At 52.8% G+C, this 18,067-nt stretch overlaps 1 protein-coding gene across 1 annotated transcript in view; it reads left to right on the top strand.

The window, feature by feature from the left end:
• The first annotated feature begins 697 nt into the window (after positions 1–697).
• LOC133277469 (hydrocephalus-inducing protein-like) overlaps positions 698–18,067 on the top strand; it is a 43,938-nt gene continuing 26,568 nt past the window's right edge. The window contains exons 1-12 of the mRNA XM_061469310.1: positions 698–710; positions 1,517–1,718; positions 2,488–2,659; positions 5,908–6,007; positions 7,110–7,228; positions 7,597–7,820; positions 9,259–9,326; positions 10,709–10,944; positions 11,528–11,628; positions 12,786–12,921; positions 13,382–13,546; positions 16,118–16,270. Of these exons, the coding sequence (XP_061325294.1) occupies positions 698–710; positions 1,517–1,718; positions 2,488–2,659; positions 5,908–6,007; positions 7,110–7,228; positions 7,597–7,820; positions 9,259–9,326; positions 10,709–10,944; positions 11,528–11,628; positions 12,786–12,921; positions 13,382–13,546; positions 16,118–16,270 (1,689 nt within the window). The remainder of the gene's footprint in view (positions 711–1,516; positions 1,719–2,487; positions 2,660–5,907; positions 6,008–7,109; positions 7,229–7,596; positions 7,821–9,258; positions 9,327–10,708; positions 10,945–11,527; positions 11,629–12,785; positions 12,922–13,381; positions 13,547–16,117; positions 16,271–18,067) is intronic.

Raw genomic sequence — 18,067 nt, 5'->3', positions numbered from 1 at the left:
GGTGTTTATTCCAGTCCCATGATAGTTCATTATGACACAGGTAAGTGCGTGGTGCACCCTCTGTGTGTCCTTCCAAACAGAGCGGTGTCTGCACTGTCTGTCATCATCTGATGGCTTCATTGTCCGTTGAATCCCTTCTGCAAGGCTCCTTCACACTGGGTAGAGCAAAGCTTCCATGCTGGCTGCCAGATATTCCTGGGCTGGACTATTTCAGCCTGTAACAAGGCCGGCAGATCTTCCTAAGCACGGTGCACAGGGGGCGACGGTGAATATTCTGAGTGCTCCATTGCAGAAGGGTGCATAGCAAGGAGCCTGATTGAAAAGGAGATGGCTTTTAACGTGCAGGAGAGCTGTCTGAAGAGCCTGCAACCTGTCCCGTAGAGCTCTCCTGACTGGTCATTGCTTTTCATCCCGATCTGTTGTGTTACAGTTCCTGGCAAGGCCTTTGAGGTAGAGACCCTCTTCTTGTGATGTGCCGCGTGGGTGCAGTGGGTGCTGTGCTGAGAGCTGGGCCATGCTGAGGACTTGTGACCGTGAGGAGCAGTAACTGTGGCAGCGGTAGCCATTAGGGTGCTCTGAGCTTTGCTGTAGCCTGGGAATGATTCTGTAGAAACCCCCATGTTAGCAGCAGTTATTTAATGGTGGGGTTTATGAACAAGCTGCTGCTAGGGCTGGAGTCAGTAATGTGAGGGGGGTAATGATGTCTGAAGGTAGGTTGTGAAGACCACCTTGGAGAAACACTTTGAAATGGCTGTGCTGCTGTGCGTGTTGCTCTGGTGCTGGAAGTCTCCAGCTTTCCAGAGGACACTTACCCTAGTGAAGGGACTCACTTCTCCAGTGGTGAAGTGGTAACAGCAGCACGTTTGACAAGGAAGGACGTGCTGGCAGTGGTGAGGCACTCGGCTGTGAGAGTAGCAGGAGCAAAAGAAGGAGTTGGCAGGTGGATCTGAGGGCCCAGTAGCACCCTTTTAAGTGCAGAGCTCAGCACAGAAGCTGCTCTGTGCTTTCCATTGTTCCTTCTTCCCTTCTCCATTTCATTTCAAATGCTCCCGCTCGGATTCTGAGATGAGAGCTCTGCCCAATCTTTCAGGACCAGGAGATGAGGATGAGACGACACGGGGGCATCTCCTGCCTGCAGGAGAGCGTGGGCAAGGGTTGACTGAGGTGAGGGTCCTCAGCGTCACTGAGTGACTTGGATGTAGAATTCCCTGTGAGCTGAGTGGGATGGCGGCCCAAAGGCAGCTGGGCAGAAGTGAAAAGTCTCACTGTAAATGCTGTCACCTTGGGGATAAACCTCCACGAACACCCCCCCAGAATAAGGTGCCTAAGGTGGTGCTAGGACATCCTCATGCTGTACCGTGTGCAGCTGTCAGGATATGATGTATGTCCAGGTGCGGGGAACTGCTGATGCAGCTCAAAGCTGCAGCTCTTTCTTCCGTTGCCTGCAGATTGCTCTGTTCCTTGTACTTCCATCAGCGAGTGAGATGAGCTGAGTCTTGCCTTTGCTTTGTTCCAGGTGAAGATGTTCACAAAAGCCTTTGTGGAAGAGCTGTAAATGTCAACATCAGGCTTGACAAGAGCTCCTTGACGGTTGAGAAGACTTCCGTCACGCTGTCAAACCAAAGATGCGTGGTCATCCACAATCAGAGTGCCATCACGGCTCACTTCCAGTGGAAGCGTTCTGTTGATCAGGAAGAGGAGGAGCGGCAGAAGCTGAGGTTTGTTTGAGAGATTCACCTCAGAAAGATAGATGCCCCAGGGGAAAACTAACGCACAGCCTCAGAGGGCTGTTGGGGCTTTTGAACGGATTAGGGCCCATGAAGCCATGCACAGCGTGGAGCTTAACCCTTGCCATTCCAGTGCCACCCGTGCTACAGCTGAGGATGATGTTCTGGGGAGAGAAGGTTGATTGCAATCCCTGGATTGCCTCAGAGGGCAAATTCACATTTGGGAGCCGCAGACTATTGAGTTCAGAGCTCCGTGCACTACGGAGGGTCCGTGAGGCTGAGGAAGGTGTCGGCACTCGGTACCTGGGACTGCACTGAGCAGTAGCACTGAAGAGCTGCAGGTGGCACAACTATTGTGATAGTCAAGCGGTTTCTTCTTTGATAAGCTGGCAGGCTCCTTTTGCAGTCACACGCAGGGTAGAGTGCTTAGTTGGCCCAGAAGGTGGAGGCCGACCTGCTGTAGGCTGGGGAATTGCCTTTCAGTGTCCTGGTTTGTGGCCCCTCCTCCCAGTGCAGGAGGCTTTTTCTTGAGGGCTGCCAGCTTTAAGAAACCTCTTGTTAGCTTGTCAGTGAGGAGTAAAAGGCCCTGCTGTGCTGGGAACGAGGGGAATAATGGGATCCATGTGGGAGCCCCTGTCTCAGGGCAGCCCCATGCAGAGCTGCTGCTCTTCCTCCCCAGGTGCTTTGCTGCTCATGCACAGGCTCTGCAAATGTGCTGCTTCTTCAGTTATCTGTTTGGCTCGTCTCTCCCATGGCACAGGCTGCAGAGGCAGGAAGAGGACAAGCTGGTTGATGTTCCTAAGGAGCACGGGGTGGTGCGCCCTCTCGGAGAACAGCCTTCCCTTCCCATCTGCACCTCCCAGAACCAGGGGACAGAGGTGCAGGGAGACTCCGTGCCTTTCTGCAATGATATTTTCACCATTGTGCCCATGGTGAGTGATGGCTGAGAACCTCCCTTCCTGCTCCTCCTCCTTGTCATCTCTGAATGAGGTCCGTTGGCAGATCCCACGTCAGCTGCTTGATGTGCCAAGAGAGGAGACCTCAGGTTTCTGGTGAGGCTGGGGGCGCTTGTTGCAAAAAGCCTTTCTGAACAGCAGCAAGAGCCGCCCCCAGGCTGGGCTCTGCTGCAAGGGCTGTGAATTAAGGGCACTTTGTGAGTGTCTTCACAGTGGCCAGAGGTTATCAGTTATTCTCTGTAAGGACACGTTTCCACGTAGCGCATGGGGCTGAAGAAAGGACACTGGTGCACTGTTGGTTCACATACTGACCTGCAGAATGAAATGGTCCCCTGTGGAAAGGAGCCCCCATTGAGCCCAGGTTTAATCACGGGAACAGCAATCCCTTCCTAAAACCTGGATGTATACCACATCTGAGTCTCCCTTCCAGTGTCGTCTGTGAGCCTGGACACGAGGCTCTCAGATTTAAACAGGCTTTTTGAGTTCTACTGCAGATAGGTAGAGAAAAGTGCTCCCTTTCCTGGTGATGCAAGCAAAACGCCCATGTCCTTCAATCAGCCAGAGCCGTCGTTCTGAATAGTTGCATGGTCTGGGATGAAGAATGCCTGCTGTCTGAGCAGTGCAACATCCCTTCTCATCTTGGAGTAAAGCCTGGAATAATCCCAACCTCTTCTTTCTTTTACAGTGGGTGAAACTAGTTTATTTGTTTTATTTTGTTTTCCGAGGAAGGGGCTGCTGTTCTCTTCTCGGTTGCTCCTGCAACCCATGTAAGGCTGAGAGCCACCAGTGTGTCAGAGCAGCAAGGATATCGGGGAGAGTGGGAGCTGCTGAGCTGAGCATTCAGAGCATCCTGTGGTGTGTCAGAGCTGGTTCTGGAGTGTGCCCCAGGGCTCCTGCTTCATTACGGTCACTATGTCTCCACAATGAGCTTCACCTGCTCTTGAGCTCCTGAGGTGCATTAAGGGGAGCTCTGGAATTCTGGCCGAGTCCTGTCCACATCAAGATGTGATGATGTAGCGACATGAAGCCCCAAGCTGGGAGTGGAAACCTTTCCTAAATGGCCGTGTTTCTGTGACACAGTTTGCTCTAGGGCTGAATCAAAGCAGGCTCCTACACGAGTCTCTCCCCTGCTGTCTTGTGCAGTGTTATGACATCCTTTTATGCAGCAGTTCTTTTTCCTGGGGAGTAGCAGGCACGTGAAGAACCTCTTCAACAGCCTATTGGAATTTCCCGAGAGAAATAACGTTCTGCTTTTATAGCCTGCCATAGAGCAGGAATGAAGGGAGAAGTGACGAAGGGTTTCCCATCATAGTTCTGTCTTTAAAGAATGGGGTTTGGCCATGGACTAGTAGGATAAATAGGATAATAATAATAGTAGGATAAAGTGATGATTTCTCCTGGCCTTCCGTCATTGGAGTCAAACGCTCTGGCTTACAGCTTCACTGCCAATGCAGGGAACATCTCTGTGGATGGACTGCCAGAAGTTTCCACCCCGATACGCTGAATCCCGCTGGATGGTGATTTCCTGTCAGGAGCTCAAGAGACCTGAGCCTGTTAACTGCTGGGCCGGTTCTCTTGGGAGCGAGGATACGAATGCAAGGCTCCAGTAGGGGTGCTGTATTAGCATTGTTCCTGAGAGCTGTGCTGATCCCTGGAAAAGGAGAGGCCTTAATGCTAGTCCATAAGCTTGTTCCTCAGGTGCCTTAGAGGAGTTTCATCTGCTGTGCCTTGGGACCCAGCAGCACCTTGGATGTATGGAGATGTGTCCCTTGTGAGGATCGTGATGCGTGAGTGGATGGCTTCCTGGTGCTTGGCGGATGGCAAGACATCATCCCTGGCAAGGGGGTTTGTGTGCTTCACCCTCCTCTGATTAGCTTGTAAAGGAAGAAATGGCACGTGCCCAAAGCTCAAAGCTGCCTCCTGCACTAGTTAACGAGTGCGTACAGAATGATCCCAGCAATCGGTGTGGTCTTAGTATGGAGCAAATCATGCCCCTAGGGACTTGACCACTCTGAGAAACTCCTTTAGAGTCCTCACTGTTTGAGATGCACCTTTGCGGTGTTCTCCAGGTTCTTGCTGAAACTGTACTTTTTGGTGCAGTGGCAGCTCACCGTCGTGATGTTGAGTTTGAGTTATGTGGGGCTAGGATCAAATGCAGAGTCAGACAGATGCCTTGAGGCACTGAGCCAGCTCCAGTTGCCCTGGCAAGAGGAACGGGGAGGCAGGAATGGGAGGAGGCCGGGAGAGCAAGGGCTTTGTGTCACGGGCAGTGTCTCCTGCCCCACACGGAGAGTTTCTCTAGGTTTTGAGAAGATTGCAAGTGACTTTCTTCTTTCAGACTTTTCCAGTTACTGGTCGGTTGGTGTTTGAAAGGGTTCTTCTCTACCTGTCCTTCGCCGTGTTCTCCTGACTCAGAGCAGGTTGTGCATTGGGGATTTTTTTACAGCTGGAGGCCAATAACTTCCCATGCTCTAGCTCTTTAATTTTTGTGGGGGCTGTCCTCTAAGCTGTAAGTGCTGTGTCAGTGGGAAGAACCGTAGCTAGTGAATATTTATGCTGCAGGAGTGCTGGAGGCTCCACTCAGTTCAAGGCCGTTCTGGGCAAATTCCTGAGAATACCCAACGGCAGAGCAGAATCAAAGCCTGGCTGTGCTGCTAGAAAAGCGACTCTGTTCTTTTTATCTGCTTCTGTAAACTAAATATTTAATTCTTGTAGGGCAGTATTACAGTTGCCAGAGGTGTAGCTACTTAGGTCAGCTGTCTTTGTAATGCTAAGGGCTGAAGGGCTGTAAGAGGTGCCTTTGCTTAAACCAGTTGCAGGAAGCGAGAGCCTATAGAAACCAGGGATGCCTCCTGAAATGTGTGACAAGGCTTCCTGGGACTGAGCACCAGTGCCAGGATCCTCTGGGAGAGCAGCGGAGAGAGAAGACCCTGAGGAAGCAGCAGACAGTTGCAGAAAGTGGTAGCGTGGCCCAGACTTAAATCCCTGAGCAAGAGCTCAATCTCTTCTGAGGGTAACAAAATGCCCCTTGCGGGTGCCAGTAAAGGCGAGGGACTTTGGAAGGTGTTTCTACAGCTGCTTGCAAGCTCTCCTATAAATTCTGTTGACAAGTGTCGCTTGCTCCTTGCTCTTTGCTGGTGCTGTAAAGAAAGGCTTACAGGGCTGTAGTGGAAACAAGAATGTGATGTTTGAAGATAAATGGTTTGCTGTCACTTCTGTTTCAGGAGGGAGATATCTTGCCAAATTCTTCACTTGAAATCAGCGTGATCTTTAAGCCCAAAGAAGCCGGAGTCTACCAAGAGACAGTCTACTGTGACATCTCAGGTACAGCTCCTTCCTCCTGCTCCTGTTGCCACAGAGGAGATACAAACACTCTTCCAGCCCACTCGGATCTCATGTAGTTCTGGAGGGCTCAAGAGAGCAGTGCTGGCACATGCCGCTGTCCCTGTGGTTCCTGGTGGTCTCCTGTCCGAGAGCAGGGCTCTGGCTTCCTGATGCCAGAAGAGACAAAGCAGTGAAGGAATAAGCTTTCCTGCCATGGGTTTGGCAGCATTTGCAACACAGCTTTAGTGAAGGAGCACCAGGCCCCTGTAGACCATTTACGTCCAAGATGAGTCTTTGTTGCGTGGCTCTCTCCTCCTCCTCGTGCTGCTCGCTTTGTGTGCAGAGTAGAATGGGATGGCAGTGAGACCTCATCCAAAGTTTGAGCCAGGATTCAGGCACCTTAGGCTGCTTCAGTGGCTGAGAGCAGCTTTCAGCCTGAAGATCTTGTGCTCTGTCATCTGTAGCAAATTTAAGGGAAAGGACCCACCTTGGAGTTTGGCTGTAAGCGTCGAGGTCTCGCTTGCCTTTGCACCGAGGGATGTGTACGTTAGCAGTACGGGTATGGCTTATGTGATCTGCTCAATGAGGAGGCTGGTTTTCCACGACTGGAGAGAGACCCTTCATCGGGGACTGGAGAGATAAGACAAGGGGGGTGGTGGGTTCGAGCTTAAACAGGGGAGATTTAGTTTTGATATACAGAAGGAATTCTTTCCTGTGAGAGTGGTGAGGCGCTGGAACAGGCTGGCCAAGGAAGTTGCTCCATCCGTGGCAATGTTCAAGTTCAGGCTGGTCGGGACTTGGAGCAACCTGGTCTAGTGGAAGGTGTCCCTGTCCATGGCAAGGAATTGGAAGTGGATGATCTTGAGGTCCTTTCTAACGCAAAGCAGTCTGTGTTTCTCTGAGACACCAGCCCAGGCCGTTGGTTAGAAAGGAGAACCCAGCCCCAAGCCGTATCTCCTGAGGGATGAGATGGGTCCCCTATCTTCTCCTGGAGGACGTAGAGCTGGTTCCATGCAGCCCAGGGACCGGCAGCAGCACTGAGACAAGCTGGGAACTGCCGGGTAGCAGAGGGAATTGCACTCACAGAGATTTCCCTCCACAGGCTGTGAGAGCAGGCTGCCCCTGTGCATCAGCGGGGAAGGCGTCGGGCCCCAGGTGGAACTCAGCTGTGAGCAGCTGAGCATCGGGGAGGTGTCTGTGGGCTCAAGCCACAGCTACAGGGTGAGCAGGACGGGTCGCAGGGCATGGGGTGGATGCGGATGGCTCCTGGGCAGCAGTGAGCCTCATGGAGCTGTGGGATGGGTCTGAATGAACTTGGTGGTGCTGAGCAGGTCCTTGGCACTGCAGGGCAAGTGGACTGCTCTGTGTCAGGGGAATAAGCCCAGAGTGGCTCTATTTGTGTGAAGTTATCCCTGCTTTGCATGAACCCCCCCCCCGAGGCAGAACTTGGCCTCTTGTATTTGGCAGCAGTGCTCAGCATCTTCTGCCTTTTACAGACGTTAATTGCAAAATTAGGAAAGAAGTGAGCCTTCTGTAAGCAAGGAGGATTCCTCATGTATTTCCGTGTTGCTTTCTTGCTGCTGCTGCAGGTGATCCTGCTCAACAGAGGAGTTCTTGAGGCTCCCTTCGGCGTGGTCTATGCGGAGAGAGCTCTGGGCTCCTGCTTCACCTTTGCCCCCCGGGAGGGCGTGCTTTTGCCTTTCGAGCATCAGGTCATCTGGATCTCCTTCAATGCTACTGTCCTGGGGCAGTTCACAGAAGAATTCCAGTTCAGGGTGAAGGGATCCCCTGAGCCTCTGACGCTGACTGTGAGGTGAGGCGGGTTCTAAGAGCTTGGTGGTCACCTTTGTAGCTCTCTCTGGGTAATCATGTCCCACCTCCCTCATTTGCTGACGGAGCAGAGAAAGAAAAGGCCTGTCTGAGGTCTTGATCTTGGCTGTCATCCTGGCATCCCCACACTAAGAGCCCACGCTAACCTCGACTCCAGTTTGACCCTGACTCCTTGCAACAGCGGCAGCAGCAAATGCAGTGTAATTGTCAGCAAGAGGGAGCCATGGAATAGTTTGGGTTGAAGGCACCATTTGCTGTGGTCCTTGATTTTGAACTGAGAGGCAGAGCTGGCATTGGTTGGCATGAGCCATGAAATATATGAATGGGTGTTGTGCAGCTTCACGTGGTGATTCAGGTGGATGTTGGTGAGTTCTGGAATTTGGAGCCTCAAAGTCTGATGAATTTAAGGGCAGGTGAGGTGGTGTGGTGGGTTCAGGTTTCATTATCCCTGCAACTACTTGAAAGGATGATGGAGCCAGGAGGTGGCTGGTCTCTTCTCCCAGGTAAGAAGGGAAAGGACAAGAGGAAATGGCCTCAATCTGCGCAGGGCAGTTTTAGACTGGATGTTAGGAAGAGTTTCTCCCCGAAAGGGTGGTCAGGCATTGGAAGAGGCTGCCCCGGGCAGTGGTGGAGTCACCATCCCTGGAAGTGTTCCCAAACCGTGTAGATGAGGCCCTTAGTGACACGGTGACACCACCCTTTAGTGGTGGCCTTGGCAGTGCTGGGGTGACAGTTGGACTTGATGATCCTAAAAATCTTTTGCACCGTAGATGATTTGACGCTTCTGTGTTGGGTGGTTTAAGACGTGTTGCTCTTGGATGTGTCAGCTGGTGCCCTGGTGATAAGCTGATGCTTTCGTCCCAGCTTCAACTGTCCACTGTGTTGAATTGTTGCTGCTGTTGTCAAGGGATGTTTGGGGCTCCCCTGGCTTCATGTCTCAAAGTCCTGCCCCCGTAACGATTGCGTGGATCAAGATCTTCTTAGAAAGGTGCTCGTGTACTCCATGGGAAGAGCAGTTCCAGCTAAGAAATGCCAAAGCAGGAAACCTGTGGCTGGCAAGGGTAGTTACCTTGACCCTCTTTGAGTGGGGACACCCCTGCGTCCAACACGTTCCAGATGGGGAAAGTGAGGCACGCAGCCGTCACTCGTTTGGTGTCCTTCCTCAGGCCATCACCAACTTGGGGGCATACCCTGCACGACACTGTGCCCCAAGCCCCACCAGCAGCTATGGGCTGCTGACCACTTTGCTTTGGCTGCCTCCTGTCCACCTGGATGCTGTGCTGAGCATGAGGGTGAGGGGTTGATTTGAAAGGCGCTGAGGTTCTCAGGCCGGCTTTTACCCACCGCAACGGCAAGGAAAGCTGAAGGCTTTGCAGTTCTCTTTAACCAAGGCAATGTCTCGTCTGCCTTTGTCCTCACAGCGGCTGTGTCATCGGGCCGGCATTTCATTTCAATGTGTCGTCCCTCAGCTTCGGTGAAGTCTCCTTTGGTGAGTGTGCCCTGGGCTTGGGCTGCAGGGTGGGAGGTCTGAGCCTTACCCAAATGGAGCACTTGGCCAGGACAGCATTGTCACTTGTGTTCCTCCGTAGCCACCTTCAGCGTGTCAAAAGCAGGACTGCCAGCTGCTAGGCAGTATTTTGCCGTGGTGAGCTCAAACATTACCAGATAGAACGGCACGGAGCCAATTGAATGGTTCAAATAGAACCTAAGGAGTAGAAAGTCAGTGTTCTCTGGTGTCCCTCACAGTCAGTCCAGCCCCAGTCTCCCAGTCCCTGGCAACAGAATGACTGTGAAAGTCTTTCTCCCGGGAGCTGAAGGCCCGTTGTAGGTGCCCTGGGTGAATTTTGCTGTTGTGAGGCAAGGGCACCATTTCCCCACCTGACCGTTAGCGTGAGAAATCAATTAGTGCTGCGAGGCCAACTCGTTGTCAGCTCCCGGGTAACATGGCCAAGCAGTAGCTCTGCATGGGGCAGCCATGTCTTCAGACGTGGGCTCCTCCTTCCCCACCAAAAGGCCAGCTCTGCTGGCAGAGCTGGTGGCTGTGCACGCAGAGCATGTCCGCTGAGATGCAGATTCTGGTTCTCCATCTCAGTCTCACAAAGGACTTGTCTCTGAGATGGTCTAAAGTTTAAATGTGAACTCAACCCCCCAGATGAGCTGTGGTTGTGTCAGTGGCTTCCATTATGGAAAGCAAGTAGCAAAGCTGAAGCCATGTCAGCCTTTGTGGGGTAATGAAAGCCAGCGTGCAGCGTGGCTGTGTGACCCCACTCCTTTGGGAGGGTGAGACACAGGTCCTGCTTGTTCTTGAGCAAGCATCAGGTTTGCCTCCAGTGAAGTGGGCTGTGAGCTGTCACGGGCTCAGTCTTGGTTGTCCCAAACCAGGAGATGCATCGGGGTTCCTGTCTGGAGAAGGTGCTTTAGAGTGCTCTGCATCATGCTGTGGCTCCCAAGTTCATCCTTCCTTTCCTTTCCTTTCCTGGGTCATCCCTTTGATGCCAACATACTGCTTTTATCTCTTGAAAACTGTGGGAGTGTTTGTGGAGTTCACAGGGACTTTTCCGGATTGACTTTTCAGAGTAAATGTTCTGGATGCACCGTCATGGTTGAGAAGGAGTTGGTGCTGGTTTGGGGGAGGTGAGAGCTCCTCACAGTTAGAGAGAGACACTTGCGGTGTTCAGCGTCACACAGAGTGGGCATTTCTGTGTGACAAGCGTAGAAGGGAACTTAATTGAGGACGACTTCCCCACAGAGCTTCTCAATCGGCTGTAATTGCCGTTGAAAGGAGGCAAACTCCAAGCGCAGTTTCATCACAGCAGGATGTCCACCCCAGGAATCAGGGGGTAATAAACTGCTGTTGTGTTCTTTTCCCAGGCTTTCCTCGCACCCTGTGCTGCCGCCTCACTAACACTTCCCCGGTGCCCTTCAACTTCAACCTTCGCATTCCTGGGGACGGCTCAGGAGCACCCAGCGTGACCAGTTTTGCTCAGGTGTCAGACAGCACTGGTCCGTCGTGGAGAAAGCCAGCGCGAGGTGCCAAGAAGCCAGCTGAATTTACTATCAGGCCCTTGACAGGGACCGTCTGCTCCAAGGGACACTTGGATATCCAGGTACGGGAAGAGTCCAGCCCTGCGTGCTTCAGAGGTGGAGCTGGAGCTTCAGTGATGTTGAGGGGGCTTTAGCACTGCTGGCTCTGAGCATCATGCGAGTAAGAGATGTGCGCTAGTGTTGGGCTCTACATCTGCCCTGGCAACCGCAAAGCGTATTCAGTAATTCAGATATTGTCCAAAGACTTCTGTTACTGCCAGAGACTGTGCTCTACACGTGAACCAGCAGAAGAGTTAAAGGCAAACATCAGAGAACCCTAGGCTGTTTTGGGTCGGAAGGGACCTTACAGCTCATCCAGTTGCAACCCCCTGCCATGGGCAGGGACACCTTCCACCAGATGAGGTTGCTCCAAGCCACGTCCAAGCTAGACTTGAACAGCGCCAGGGATGGGGCAGCCGCAGCTTCTCTCGGCAACCTGTGCCAGGGCCTCAGCACCCTCACAGGGAAGAACTTCTTCCTGATACCTCATTTTCCTAATATCTACTAAATCCTCCCTTTCCTTGCCGTGGAACGAGATCTGGAGGGCTCTGCGTATGGACGATGGGTTTGGGGAGTGATGAAGTATTTGATGCTCTTGTCTCCCAGGTCACCCTGTGCTCCAACACCGTGAAGAGATACAAGCTGGCCCTGGTGGTCGATGTGGATGGTGTTGGCAGAGAGGTGTTATCACTGCCCATCAGAGCCAGGTACCAGCGCTTCCTTGCAGCCCGTCTTCTTTCGCTGTGCATCTGCCACGAGCAAGTGGTGGTGCCTTGCACAGAGCTGGCTGGCTCCAGCTCCAAACGAGGAGCATTGCTCAATGAGCTAGCTGTGCCCAGCTAGACAGGAGAAGAGCAGCGCATGGAAAGCAGTCCATGATGAGCAGCACTTGTGCTCAGCCACAGGCACGGCCCAGAGCCTTTTCCTACAGGAAACTGTGATTCTATTCCCTATTGGCCTGCTCTGGGGGCTTGAGGTGTAATGTTTCCAAAGGGCCGCCTCTCCTCCTTCCTGCAAGCGTTGGACTTGTGCTGGGTTGTGACCAGAATGCAACGCTGGTTTGGGCTACAGCGAGCAGCTGCTGCAAGGTGTTGTCTGTCTCAGTTAAGGAGGGGGCGTGCCGATGGGTGAGGGGCTTAGGGCAGGAGTGGTGAGGGAAAAGTAAAGGTGAGATCTTCTGAAAGACAAAGTAGTCCTTGGTGTGGAAGGTGAGCTCAGGTTTTTGTGCTTCCCTCTGGCTCTGTTGAGCATTGATGTTCTCAGAGTTAAGCTAAAAGTTGTTCTTGCTTCAGGCAGATTCAGGCCTGTTGTGCTGCGGTGGGCGTCAGTTCAATGGCAAGAGGGATGCAGCTCAGCGGTGCTGTTCCCTCTCCCAGGCAGAGTTGCGCAGTCAGTGCCTGGGCTGCAGTTGAGTAGAACAAGTGCAAATGGGAGCAGCTGGTGTGTGGACCCGTGGGGAAAGGACCAAGGCAGCCACAGGGCGTGGGAGAGGGTTACGGCTGACGGCACAGGGCGCTGCTCCTCAGTGGGAAAGCTCCCTCAGAGCTCACACCTTGCTGGGGCCACTGAGAGGGTCCTTGCAAGCCTCCTGGGGCAAAGGAGGGGCAAAGCTGACCTGGGACAGGGCAACGTGCTCTGCCTGGGCACTGAGCAGCTTTTGTGATGCTGAGACTCGGGGTCTGCCCCTCTTTTGCAAGAGGTTGTTGGGTGAAAAGAAATTAAAGGCTGTTTGTCACTGTAGGGGTATCAGATGTCTACTTGACGGTGACAAATGTATCTGCTCCATTTGGTGCTCATTGAGAAGTAAACAAGCAAGCAACACTGTCTCAGAACCTAATTCCCTTTTGCTCATCTCTCTGCCTAGATGTGGCATTCCCCTGCTGCGAGTGCTCCACCCAGCTGTGACATTTGGACGATGCTCTCTCAAAGTCCCTTATCAGCAGATGCTGACCCTTGTGAACGACAGCAACCTGCCAGGCTGCTACTGGGCTCTTCCTCAGGTTTGCCATCGCATCCGCCTCTTGGCTCCAATGTCACCTAGGGGTTTGTTGTTAGGGAAACAACAGGCTTGGTTAAGATGTTGCTGGTTTGTATTCAAGCCTAAAGGTTTGCTGGGAACAGGAAGCTACCTGAATATCAGCTTGAGGAAGCAGCTTAAACTCTCCAGGAAGCAGATTATATTCTAGTCTTCAGGATGCTTTCAATGCAGGAGAGCTTGCAGGGTTGTGAAAAGCTGCTGCAAGGAGGCTGTCGGCACGGGACGGGGGGTTGTGGAGGCAGCAGCTTTGAACCCCCTCAGGATGCTGAACCCATACATGTCTTGCATCTTGAGTTGTGCCTTTCTGCTTCCTCCTAGGGATTTTTAGGCCCGTGTGCGAGTTGCCGTTGTGGTAGATGTTGAAGAGTTGAAAGTTTCCTCAAAGGTCGCTCTGAAGTCGTGCTTGATTCTGTCCCTTACAGGAGAACAAGGATGCTGCTGCTGTGTGGTACTCCAGCCCTGAGCCCCGTGGGATTATCCAGCCTCACAGCTCGGTGGAGATCCCGTTCACACTGGAAGTCCAGGTGACAGGAGAGCAGGACACCGTTGCTCATGTTGCGGTGTTTGGGAGTAAAGAATCCCCACTGGTGAGTGCTGGGGCAGACCTGCAGCTTTGTGCCTCTCATCTTGGTGGCGTGTAAAGCGTGTAGGGGATCTTCCAGAGAAAATGATCTACGGCTGTTGTCTACAAGGAAAGAAGGGATTCGTGGCATAAGCAACACTAATGCCTGGAGGAGAGGGAGGCTGGTATCCCCTTAGGTGGTGTGTCTGACACTTGCGTGTGTCTGTGTGGAAGTGTCTGACACAGCATTTAATTACGGGGATGTGAGACAGGATAACGAGCTTAACCTGAAACCCCGAGCTTTGCTGAAAGTCAGGTCCGTCATGTGTGAGCAACAGCCATCCATCAGATGTCCTTGCCAAAAGCCCCACCAAGGACACCAGAGTCTCCACAGGGCTTGCATCTGGAGCACAGTCTTTCTTTGTCCACCAAGCTTGGAAGCGGATGAGGCAAAGCCTTCGTGGGCTGAAGCCTGCTAAAAGATGTAGTTCGCAACAGCAGCAATGACAACAAAATGTAGACAAGGGGGTGGTGTCTGTAGTCTCCTGGCTTCATCTGGCTGAAACTGAGAATGAATCTAGTTAATGAAACTTTAAAATGGTACTAACTTTTGAAGCAGCTGTATTAAAAAGTCTTGTCAAACCTTGGGGCATGAAAGAGGATGTCAGAGGGTTGCTGGGAACCTGATGCTTTCTGCAACGACAAATAAGGCTGACATTTTGAAAGTACTTGCAGGCATTCAGACTTTTCTGAAAGTGAACAGAAATGCTGCTCCTAAATCCCCTGGGTGCCACCAAGTATCTCCACTCCACCCTGTTGTGGATATGTGTGTAAAGAGTGAAGAGGAAGGCCAGGCAGTGCTGGAGGTCTGAAGTTTGACCACAGCTGCTCTTAGGAGCAACTTCTCTTTATATAGAAGGAATATTTCCCTTGAAGAGGAAGGTTTCTCCCCACTAGAATAACCAGTTGTTTAACTGTGAGCTGCTTTTTAAGTACTGGTTTCTTGCACAGCTTTTGCCCTTGGGCTAACAGTTTTTAGTTTCAAAGTTCGCCCTAACTTAATCTTTTGGACGTGGAGGTGAACGTGTCAATCTTTTGCCCAAAGGGTGAGCATTTCAGTCGGAGGATCGTGGCTGTCCCTAAAGACACGACACATGGGACTGAGTGACCCTGTGCCCGGTCAGTCCATCCTCAAGGCGCTGCGCTCGTGCTGGGCTGCTGCTCGCAGCCAGCAAATGCCGGTCAAAACCTGGCTGGCTGTTGCCTGCGCAAATGGGAGTTTCTGGGTGTCATTTTCTCTGGCTCTGCCTTATGGCTTGAGTGCAGCTTCAGGAGTTCCCTGGTAGCTGACTGCTGCAGAGCTTTCAGGGCCAGCAGAACCACCGCTGTCCTGTTACACATCCTGTGCATCATCTGATGCAAACCTGAGCTCAGGGGAGTGGCTGGTTTTTATTCCAGAACGCAAGATATTGCAGCGTCTCAGAGTGGTTTGTGTTGGAAGGGACCTCAAAGCTCCTCCAGTTCAAACTCCCTGCCACAGGCAGGGACACCTTCCACTAAACCTGGTAGCTCCAAGCCACATCCAGACTGGCTTTGAACAGTACCAGGGATGGGGCAGCCTGTGCCAGCCATAGCTCCTCTGGGCAATCTGTGCCGGAGCCTCACCACCCCTCACAGGGAAGAACTTCTTCCCGGGATCCCATCTTGATCACACACAACCCCACCCCCCCCCGTCAATTTAGAGCCATTCTTCCTTGTTCTGTCCCCACAGGCCCTTATCCAAAGCCCCTCTCCAGGTTTCTTGTTGGCCCCTTTAGGCACTGGAAGCTGCTTTAAGGTCTCCCTAGAGCCTTGCTTTCTTGAGGCTCTACAAGCCTGGTTAAGGCTTGGGGTGTTTGGAGCTGGGGAGATCCAGCCAGACTGAATGAATTCTCATTGGTTTTAGTGACGTGAGAAGGGGGCTTATCAAAAGGATCCCCATTCCTCCTCCACTAGTTTGTGCCCCTTCTGCAGGAAGAAACTTTTGGGTCTCAGGCTGTCACCAGAAAAAATACTGCTGGAATGATGCAATTAATAATGAATGTCTCAATGCAAGAAAGAACTAATCCCAGGAATGCACACAAGCAGAAATGAGAGGCAGCTAGCTTGCATGATCTCTACTGTGCAGAGGAGCTTTGCTTCCAGGCTGTGCTGGTTTTGACAGGAGAAGCTTTCGGAAGGTTGAAGAAGTTGCTGTGCAGTGTGGCCGTGCAGCCGCAGCAGTCAGGGAGGGTGGTTTATGGCGTGATGGAGCAGTAGAAGGAGCAGGCGTAGGCACAGGGTAGAGGAAGGAGAGCTGACAGCGTGGAGGAGGTGTGAAAAGCATGCATGGGAGATGGGGGTTCTGTATCCCCTCATGATGGGATCTTGTGGCTTTCCGATCCGCAGGGATCACTCCAGGTGCCACCTTTGCTCCAGCCTTCCTGTTTCAGCCTCCCAACCCTGAGAGCTTCAAAGAGTCAGAATTCCCCCAGCCTACGAGCACCCTTAGAGCTGTCCAGTCATTGTAGACTTTCCCTGTTGTTTTGTTCTTTTTCCTGCCTGCCTCCTGGAGCAGAAAATCCATTTACTGAGCACTGGCGAAGGACCAGTTGTCCACGTGCACCCAAGTGAGATAAATTTTGGCTGCATCCAAGTTCTACAAGATGCTTCCCGAAGCCTCCACCTCTGCAATCAGTCTGTCATCCCTGCATCCTTCTCGGCAAAGATGGTAAGTGTCGCTGGGGCTGTTTTCCAGTGCAAGTGACTGGCCCATAGCAGCCTGTGACTGAATTCTTTATTTCTGTGCAACATTTCCACATCCCTGAGACGTGTCTTGAGAGAGAAAGCAAGATGTTCCATCCCAGTGGAGCAAGAGAAGCCTGGCTCTGGGGGCAGTTGTAGCTGGGGCACCCGTCAGTAAAGCAGAGTTTGCAGAGATGTTTGAGCAGAAAGGAGCTCATTTCTGCAAGTTCTCCCTTTATTCTGTGGAAGGCGTTTAGCTGTGGGAGTCTTTGTTTTTGGAACTGAGAGGTCTGTCCTCAAGGTGCTTACGGTGAAGTGGGTTTCACACCTCCCTGGGGGTGAAACCAGCTGGGTTGTTGGCCAGAAGTAGACTCGTAAGGTCTGTGTACCTGCAGAGCCTGTGGGCTCTGTAGCGTTGTAGAGCGTGTGGCTGCAGAAGAAGGCTGTTTAATTCCTGGAAGCCGCGTGGTGGAACAGGCTGCGGAGCAGAAGAAGGTTGTGGGATCCTCTGATGGGCTGATGCGGGCGGGAAGGGCTAGTGTGCTGGGGCTGGGGGGTGCTTCCCAGCGGAGGGGAGTCTGTGAGGGGCTTCAGAGGAGGTTTGTTCTGGTGCAGGCTGGGTTGTTGAAGCTGTGGAGCTGCTTCACCCAGGCCTGTCGCTGGGGACTTGGTTGTGTCCGCGCATGGAGCAGGCAGCAGTGTGTGAGAGCAGAGGCTCAGCCCCCTGGGCAAGGAGGAGGGGGCTGAATTTCCCTCCTGCTGCTTTTGCAGCTGTTTGGGGGTTCAAGAGACCCTCAAAGTGGGAGATTCCCAGGCAGGTTTCTTTGTCCGCACCATAAAAATCTGCTTTCCATCTCTGCAAAGAGCAAGCACCCCAGTGCCCTCAGCAGCTGCCTCCTTGAGTGCCCTTTCTGACTTGCTGGTAACCAAAGCACTTGTTACTCTGCTCGTCAGGGGAAAGCAAACATGTCCTGTTGTGCTGTGCCTGTTGGCAGCTGAATTACAGAGGCTTAGAAGTCTTCAAGACGGCTGTGCTTCTAGAAGCAAGCTGAGAGCTTTTCCCAGAGGAAAAGCAGGGGCAGTTTGGTTATGAAACGTTGTGCGTGGCAACAGCTGGCCAAGCCGTAGCCGTGTCCTGGAGAACCGCGATGGTCAGAGTGGTGTCCCTGACCTCCCCAGCCTGGCAGGGAGGGCAGATGCGATCCTGGAGGGGTGAGCTGTGGACAGGGAACACAAACGGAGACAAGCTCTGCCCCTTGATTCTGTGAAACATCCCCTTGCTGGTGCTCGGGGCAGAGGCTAAACCGCAGTGGTCCCCACGCTTGTGCTGAGGAGATGCTGATGCTGAGGAGCCAGGAGGAGGCCGGTTGGTGGTGGGAGCAGGTAGCCAGCCTCAGGCTCTGATCTCCTCCTCGTGCAGGGCTCGGGGTGCTTTTGGGCTGTTTCCTGGCGCTGGCTGTTTGTGTGGATAAGGAGCAGCTTTGAAATGAAGAACAGAGGGTCCCCCGCCACCAGGAATGCTGAACCACCCAGGACAAGGCTCTGCACCCAGCCGGTGCAGGACGGGGTTTATTTCCCCTTCATGAGCAGCCCTACGAGGCCAGTGGGTCAGCCTGACAAAGTGGGAATGCTGTTGTTAGAGCTATGGCTCTTGCTAGAGCCACGGCTTGATCAAGCGCAGCTGCATTTGTAATGCGGTGTTCTGCTTCCTCTGTCACTTGTGCAAGGCCAGAGTGACCAGATCACTTCAGTGAATCAGCTGTAAGTAGCTTCAAGAGAACTG

This window comes from Pezoporus flaviventris, unplaced genomic scaffold, assembly GCF_033815535.1.
Source record: "Pezoporus flaviventris isolate CSIRO_AGI_PZ_B2104156 unplaced genomic scaffold, CSIRO_AGI_Pfla_v1 ptg000056l, whole genome shotgun sequence".
In the NCBI taxonomy this organism is placed as follows: domain Eukaryota; kingdom Metazoa; phylum Chordata; class Aves; order Psittaciformes; family Psittacidae; genus Pezoporus; species Pezoporus flaviventris.
This window is presented reverse-complemented; position numbering and strand designations above follow the sequence as displayed.